The sequence below is a fragment of the Cyprinodon variegatus genome, unplaced genomic scaffold (genome assembly GCF_000732505.1).
Source record: "Cyprinodon variegatus isolate N-32 unplaced genomic scaffold, C_variegatus-1.0 Scaffold30, whole genome shotgun sequence".
Taxonomy (NCBI): domain Eukaryota; kingdom Metazoa; phylum Chordata; class Actinopteri; order Cyprinodontiformes; family Cyprinodontidae; genus Cyprinodon; species Cyprinodon variegatus.
In genome coordinates, this window is record NW_015150483.1 from 810,139 (window position 1) to 819,064 (window position 8,926).

The following is an 8,926-nucleotide window of genomic DNA, read 5'->3' on the forward strand; positions in this document are numbered from 1 at the left end:
CATGCAGAACTCAAAATACAATGTTTATTGTTTTCAGTTTCTGTCAGCTTTAATTGTCTAAATCTTTCGTGCCTCTAGGGTAATTTTTTGGTGGCTGTTGAGCTCTTGAAAGTTGCCTTTGTCATCTTTTCTCTAGATAACACATAATGAGAAACCGTGCTGTGTGAAATGACAGAATCTCTACCTCCTAAGACTATATGCCAAATTAACTTTCTGAAGGAAATCAAAACATTGCCTCTGTATCCAAAATGTACAGATATTATGTTAATGAGGTTTAGATGTTTTATTTTTCATATTTTATTTATATCAAACCAATAGGATTTTCTGCAATATAAATACTGAGTGTGGGATTTAGAAGAGGTAAAATATATACCTGGCTTCCCTAACAATTTGTCTGTGGAAATGTTTACATTGACTGAACTATTTGTGATAAAGAGCTAATCAGAAGAAAAATCTGTGATGTAAAACACACTAATGTGATAATTCCGATCAGATTCAGTCTATTTCGTATTATATTGTGTTAATTACAACACCAGTGTCATTTGGACTGGGGAAAACTGACCTTACTACTTGTGTGTGGAGGATGGGGCATCAGCACTAGGCAGCAGAAAACTTTACAGTGATGTTTATTTTCTCCAGCTCTTCCAGCCTATAATGCAGGAACAGCAAATGATGGACTTGCTGAGCATGTATCCAAATTCTGAAAGGTATTTATCGTCAGCCGCACTTAGGGTCTGGTGTGGGTCCTTTTCAACATTCAGAGTCAACACAGTTTTTTCTGCACAGGCAGATATAAAATACATCTTCTGCAGTTGTTTTAGGAAAACTGTGCATGTCAGAGTGCTTCTATTCTTAATAAAGTCTGGTCTAAGTAAATGCATGTCCATATTGTATGATATCATTTTGAAACCATATAAAACATTGTATTGACCTTATTATTTCTTTCCTTGATCTGAACACATTCAATCAGGCATTTTGTGCATGTATACATGTAGCTAGTGAGGTTTCACTGATAAAAAGTTGCAGCATTAAAATCAATTTGTTTTCACAAATACCTTGTTTTGTTATCAACTCATAAAGTAATTACATTCTGTGTTTAAATATTGAAGTTGCACACAAAAACATCAATGTTTTCCTTGGATTTTCCAGATCAGAAAGGGGAGGTGGGATCAGGTATTAGCTAACGATTATGCACATATTCATATTGACCACTTTTTTGTCACAGACTGGGAAGCTGGTCAGTGTTTCAATATAACGAAGGTTAATTAAGCCCAATCCTTAAGCTTCGTAGTGGGAGAGAAGTCCATCTTCCAATGGGGCAACTTCCCTAAACATGATGTCAGGGCTTCAATTAAGTAGTTTACATCAAAGCATTGCCCATTGAAAGCATTTAAGTTTAGTTAAAGCCCAGACCAGAATCTAAGTGAGTTTGACTGAACTCTCTTCTTTTAATTGACCATAACCCTGCACTATTTTCTATTAGTATATTAAATACAATCCTAATAAAACTAATTTTTGTTTCTAGTTCTAGTATAGTGAATGTTAAAAATAAATCTAGGGGTATAAATAGATTTACCAGTAAAGTACTCTGCTCTATTTTCGTAGTCTATTTTGGGGGAAAAACTAAGTATTTGATCAGTTGAGATAAAAATACTAAAGCTGCTGTTTAGCGACAAGATTTAAACATTTTTGCTTATTAAGCTTGGCATCAATCATATGCCTGCTATTATGTAGAAGCTGGCATAATGGTCAGTGCGTGGAATGGTGGTGTTGTTGAGCTAACTCAGTTATTTTGTTATTGAATGATCAATGCTCGAGTGTTTGGTCATTTTTATTTACTGTGTGTAACCTTTTACTTTGAATTACAGCATCCTCCGCTTGCTGCCTACAGGTCTGGTCAAAGCCGTGTATTACCCCATCAGTCAGACTGTCAGGGTGCACCGGCTGGCCCGGTGCTCCATCACTTCCTTTAAACAGCTAATGTTGACTGGCCAATCGTTTAGAAGAATAAATGTGTTTTTCCCTCCGTACACCCACCTAAAGTAGCCTGGCATTCAGTATTGCCGATGGCAGATCCTGAGGCACCTGAACTCCTGGGATGGAAGAGCGATGAGAGCACCTGTGTACATGTATAACAATAAAGAATACATCTGATCACTGAAATTTAAGATAAAAGACTGAATGAACCATGAAATGCTTTTTCAACACTTTAATTTTACTGTCTTTTGCAGTTCATAACATTTTCTTTGATACAATAGAATAGATTAGAGAATCCCTGTATTGTCCCAGTATGGGGAAGTTTTGGTTGATGGTTCTTAAATTGATATTACTACTCTAAAACATGCCTTTAGCTGACAGAGCAATCCACTTAGAGCAGTAATTATTCCAAAATTGTAAAAAAAAAAAAAAAAAAAAATGTAAAATATTTTGCATTTAAGATTAAACAAAGTGGTTTTATCCGCCGATATGCTCTATTCAGGACTCCTCAAGTGGAATCTCCTTGAACCCCAGTCGGCCTCAGCAGATGGCCACTCACACTGAACCTGGGTCTGCTGGAGGTTTCCTGTTAAAAGGCAGTTTTTCCTCTCCACTGTCGCTACAAGAATGCTTGGTGTAAGGGATTGCCTTCGAGTCAATGAGTGGGTGCAATCAGCTGGTTTTCTTAGAAAACTTTGAACCAATCTGACTGTATAAACTGGTGGAATTGTCTGTGTAAAGTGACTATTAAGTCTGTTGTGAATTGGCGCTATATAAATAAATTGAACTGAACCATTTTTGATTTGTATTCTGTATAAAAACAAAGTTCTTTAATGAGCATGCTTTTTGATTATTAATCAACTGATTAAAGAAATTATCAGCAGATTAGCAAAATGACCATTAGTTGCAGCCTTAGTTGAGCTAACCGTGAGCAAGCAAACCTTTTGAAGATCAGCCCTCTATGCATTTTTTAGATCAAATAGTTTGGTTATGTTCATCAGCCTGGATCATTTTTCCACTGACGCCTTATGTGTATACGGGCTACTATGTGTGAATGTTATACATTGACTCTCCACTGGCTGCATGTTAACCTCTGTCAGGTGTTGGGTAGCCTGTTGTGAATGAGGCAAATGATGGTTTGAGACAGACCATCAATACTGATTGAATTGGCATGTCCTGAAAAAGACAAGGAGGATTTAGTCAGACAGCGGAGAGACAGGAAGCTGTTGATCTAATTCCGTCTTTGAATGAAAGTCTGCATGCCTGATGTTTCCCGAATCCTTCAAGGAATACACACAGTTATAGAAGGATTAGCTATTTAGGTCACCTAATCATTACCTCTACGACAAAAGGAGTTGCTGCACATTCAAATTGCTGAACACTTTCTTGCTTTACAATATTTTTTTTATGTTGAAGAAAATGGGTATACAGATGACATTAAGAAATGTACAAATGTAGTAACAGAACTTGTCCTAAAATTGGAATACAGCAATTTATAACAAGGTAATGTTTTTAGATCTTCTTGCTGTACTCACTTGTGAATATGAGTGACTATCCATTTATAATTCATAGGGTTAAGATGATAGCCAAAACTTTGTAGTTTTAACTCTTGATAGAAAGCTTTTTTTCACAAGGTTTAGGAGTGTGTTGAAATTCTCGCCATTTTTCTAAAAGTGCATTCATTAGGTAAGATTAGATTAGTTTTGTTAGATGAGAAGACCTTTCTCTTGGTTTCAGCTCTAATATATTTTAAAGGTTTTCTGTTAGGTTGGGATTGGGACCTTGAGCAAGACAGTGAAGTCCTTTCTCACCCACTCCTTTTATCCATATGTTTATGGCCCTTGCTTTGTGCACAGATGAATCATGTCGGGCCTCCCAAAACTGCCCCCTCAAACTACTGGAGCATGAAATAGAATCAAAACATGTTGGCACTCTGGAACATTAAGAGCTCATTTGATTGAAAATATAGAGATGCTTTCAACTCCTGGAAAAAAAGTAAATATAATGTCAGACAGAAAAGTACTATTCACTCCTCCAGAGAGGAAGTCTCCACAGCTTGGAGCCATTACTGAACATCTTACATTTTAGAATGCATTTTGTGTTGTAAGGACTGGAAGGTGCTTGCCGATGGAAACCCTTTCCATGAAGCACTTGAAATATTTCTTAAGATAAGTTGAAGGTCACCTAAAGTCTGCACGTTTATGCCAATGAAATTAATTTGAATAACAAAATGCTAAATGTTATACAATTATGGCGATTTCAGTTTATTGAAAATCTGAACCCTATTATTTAGAGGGATAAGTAAAAAAGATTCTAATAAATGAGTGATTTCCATCAAAAAGTTGTGACGTGGTTTCATCCTTCAGTGTCTGGGCTTTGATATAAACTAAGCTTACTCAAATATCCAGTGTCTGTGGATTCTATAGTTAGATGAGAACTATAGACAAAAGGCAGTGATACTTTATATCCTTTTATAATTACTTGCTTCCTTGGGTATTAGTTAATAACCTCATGTTTGTTCTTTTTTTGCTTTTTGTTCCAGTTACAGATGAAGACACAGTAAAGAGATACTACGCTAAGTTTGAAGAGAGGTTTTTCCAGACATGCGAGAAGGAGCTCCTGAAAATCAACACATTCTATTCAGGTATTATTTTACTCCAGATATTCTCATTGAGTTAATAAGACATGGTGTGATAAATCACATTAGCAGTTTTTAGGCCTATGGATTTGATCAAGTCTTCATTTCACTTCAGTTCATAATAATAATAATTTAACTTTATTGATCTCACACTGGAGAAATTCACCTCTGCATTTAACCCATCCCCTTTGGGGAGCAGTGGGCTGCCATTGTGCGGCGCCTGGGAAGTAGTGTGGGGTTAAAGGTTTTGTTCAGGGACCCAGAGTGGAATTCTGTGGGGATCGACCGGGTACTTGCAACTTTCTCAGAGCGCAAGTGCACTACTCTTATCACTAGGCCAACACCCCCCCCAGTTCACTACATTAGATAAAATAATTTATACTTAAATCATTTTATTTATCCTGCAGTATATTATTGCGTTCAACAAACAAACATTGATAATTACTTGTATGAATAAATAAAGTAAAGAAGGGTGTTACCAGATGCTTTTAAATCTTTTAAGTCAGTGTTTACACTGAAAAGATTCAGACAGAGAGAAGAACGAATACAGACTTATCTTTTAAACAAAGGGGATCTCCGTTAACCTTGTCCTGCTGTCTAAAATTAGAAGACAAGTTTGAATTCTAAGTGCTAAGCACTGACAAACTTCCAAAGCTTCTACCTTTATAGAGTGGCCTGCTTGTGCTCAGCTGATGAGCTGCTTATTCATGCAACTTAAGATCTAATGTGACATCATTGGGCTGTTGATGAAGTTTGTTTTATAAAGGGCATTATAAAATGAATTTACCCTGATAGTAACCAGGCAGTTACTGCATGGCTAGAAGTTCAAAGGGAAAAATAAATGCTGCTGCAAATGCAAGACAACATAAAAGAAAAAAATAAGATTTAGTTTTCTAAATGCAAATCAACAACAGTTGCACTGCATTCCTTTAAAAACTGCAAATAACAAACATTCGAATGCTTTGGAGGGGGAAGATGTAGAGCAGCCCACAATAATACTGGGTCTATTGCACAGGGGTTTTTAATCAGTTTCATTACTTTGGAGGCAATAAAAATATATGAACGCCACTTCAGTGCTAGATAACCCTGGGTTTAGTTTGTTCATTAGACAGGACTAACCAGCAGCAGTCCTGCACTGAGACCTTAGCATGTATTTCAAGAAGCAATGAAGAATGTACGTGCTGTGTAACCTGAGACGTACTCCTCAGTGTATTCTGGTACCAGACGGGTACTTCTTGAACTTCACTTCATGGAAATGTGTCTTCAGTGAAATCAGGCGTTGCTTACTCTTGTGGCCATAATTGAAACAGCATCCTGAGGTGGGTCAGTGCAGGGACAAGGTTAACTGGGAAATAGTTCCAGTTTATGATGATGAGACATTACAGGTTGACTGATGAATAAAGGCAGCAAACCTGAGTATAAAATCAGAGGGATCACTGTTAAAAGGATGCATACTTCTGTAGTAATAAAAGGGTTTTTTCTAGCAAAGTAGAGTAATCCAGGTATCAATAAACCCCTGGAGTGGCGTAGGGGAGCTTGGATTAACTACTGTGGATTACTACAACAAAAGGTTCTTCATCTTCCATTAAAAGAAATGCTTGCAGAGAAAAGTTGAAATAAGGTATGTTCACAGCGAACCCGTTCTGGGCGTGAAAGCATCTGATTTAGATGCAAAGTCTATGGAGGACCGCGTCAAGCAGTGTAGAGAGGTCCTGCGGCACGTCCGAGCATCAGGAAAGGTGCATTCGATTGCCTGGGCATCCAAGCATCAGAACATCCTGCCATCTCAGCGAAAGAGCTTCCCAACGTTCAACCCTGGAGTTTAGAAACTTTTGCAGCTTGATGCAGAGCATCAAGCATGCAGATAAGCTCATTTCAGAGCTATCTGTGTATGAAAGATAAATAAACATAAAGAGTTAAACTCCAAAGGTTTAAAAAAAACAGCTGCGAGAATGGATTTTTTTGTACAAGGAAAAGAGAGTGATCTCTGATTATTATTATTACTGCACTAAAATATTTTATATGAACTATGACAAAACAGTTTATAAATACTCAAATTAACTAAAAATGTTGAAATCTACTGATGAAATAAATTATTAAATTGTATATTCTGGTGCTGGCAGGTTTTTTTTTTACCACAAACCTTAAAAACTTGTTACATTCACTTTCAGCCTAACGCTAACAGGAAGTCCCTATAGGCTGGCTGCTTAGGAGAGCCTTCAGTGGGGATTCCCAGAGCTGCAGCCGGCTAGTATGCTTGAGGTCTATTTTAGTAGGATCGTAATCCTGATGAAATGACTGCACAGATAATGTTTGGAGGTGGACTTTGTCACTAAAAACGTGTCTAAACTATTTTTCTGTATGACCTTTAATTACTTTTCTGTGCCCAACACAGTAGCAGGGAACAGTCTACTGTAATTACGGTTGCATTGAGTGTGCTTGAATTATAAAACCTTAAATGTTATTTTAAGACTAGTGGCCATTCAATATTTTTATGCACATCCTCATACAGGCAGATTATTTTTGTTTCTTGTATACACAAAGATGATGTTCTGGTCAATTTTGAATCCGTACACACTGGAAACAGTTTTCAAAAATCCTGCCATTGTTTGCTACGCGAACAGTGGAACCACAACACAATACAACCCTGTATATAGAGCCATAGTATGAAAACATTAAGTTCATCCAGTTTGTTTACCATTAAAACAAAGAAGGAGAAAGAAGCAATGAAACATTTTTTTTTCCAACGGGGTGTTTATCTATATTTAAGTGTATTTCTGGTTATTCGATCAGGACACCAAGGTTATTTGAACTGAGGAACCATGGAGATAAATGTGTGCTGAGTTTATATTATAATCTGCCTCCTCATCACTGTCTGTACCTTCAACTGAAAGGGGTCCTTGACCTCTTAGAGCCATTCTGCTGCATTGCGCTAAAGTCCTGATGCAGGTTTACTCTCTTATTTTAAACACAATCCAGCAACAGGAGAAGGTTTTGTGGGTGTTTCCATATTATTGTTCTACTTCTGTCTCCGAGCTGAAGTAGAACAAAGGCCTTTACTGAAGTCCCTTTAGTTGAAATTTAAACCATCCAATTTGTCTAAGGATTGTTAGTCATACAGATAAATGTCCTCCATTGTCCTCCTTCACTCCAGACTCCAGGTTTAATAAGCCTGCTTTGAGAGGGCACTGAGTGTACTGACTTCTCCAAGACCTCTGCTGTTGTCAAGTATTGTTATTACAGACAGCACAGTTCAAGCAGAAGGATTACTGAGAATTCAGATGCCAATAAAGAGCCTTAGCATTCCTGTGAGGGAGGTAGTGGGAATGTGTGTCAGGGTGAGTTCAGGCAACAAGGCGTGAAAGTCACCAGCAAGCCCTCAACATCAGCAGTATTACTTTATTAAATCAGTGATGGGTAGAAAGCCACTGTAGCCTTGATTTCATACTGTCAGGCTGACTGCATTAATCAAAGCATTATATTTCTGTCCATTACTGTACTGCTGTTGGATACATTCATATTGTAATAAATAAGGGGGGGGGGTTAAGTATGATTTAGTAGGATTATGCATATTCTTCTACTTGGAAAGATAAGTCTGTTATTTCCATCATAGTTGCCCTTCAACAATGGGAAAATTAGAAAATAAAATATAATTTTTTTTTATATAATATATTGATAAATCATGGTTGGAAATAAGTATTTGTTCACCCACAAACAAGTACACATTACCAGGATTAACGGTCCCTGGTCCAAAGTCGTTATCTATATAAGTGACACCTGTCCACCTACTCCAAACTAAACCATGGACATGCACCAGGCTGGAAAGAGTGACTCTACAATAGGCAAGCAGGATGGTGTAAACAATGGGAACAATTGTAAGAAAATGGAAGACATACAAGATCATTGATTATCTACCTTGAGGGTCATGAAAACGGCAAAGGCTACCTTCGGTAACACACTATGCCAAAAAGGAGCCCTGCTTAAGCTAGGAAATGTCCAGGTGTATATAGAGTCAACCAGAGAGCATATGGATGATTCACAAGATGGTTGGGAGAATATCATGAGGTCAACTGAAACAAGATAAAAAACCCATAGAAAATGTTGGAATATAAAGTATGTGATGCCCATTGCCTTCCCCAAACATAAATACTCTAGAGGAGATCTGCCTGAAGATAAAGGCCAAAATATCAGCGATAGAGTAAGCAAACCTGGTGAAAGTTTACCGGAAATGTTTGACCTGTGTTAATGGCAGCAACAGTTTATGCTTTAAAGTACTGAGTTAAAGGGGTCATAGAATGATTATATATATAT

At 37.3% G+C, this 8,926-nt stretch overlaps 1 protein-coding gene across 2 annotated transcripts in view; it reads left to right on the top strand.

Annotated features, from left to right (window-relative positions):
* The window catches only part of LOC107100922 (xenotropic and polytropic retrovirus receptor 1 homolog), an 85,635-nt gene that overhangs the window by 47,602 nt on the left and 29,107 nt on the right, over positions 1 to 8,926 (top strand). For both annotated transcript variants that reach the window (XM_015399605.1, XM_015399613.1), the window contains exon 3: positions 4,520 to 4,621. In XM_015399605.1, coding sequence (XP_015255091.1) covers positions 4,520 to 4,621 — 102 coding nt within the window. The remainder of the gene's footprint in view (positions 1 to 4,519; positions 4,622 to 8,926) is intronic.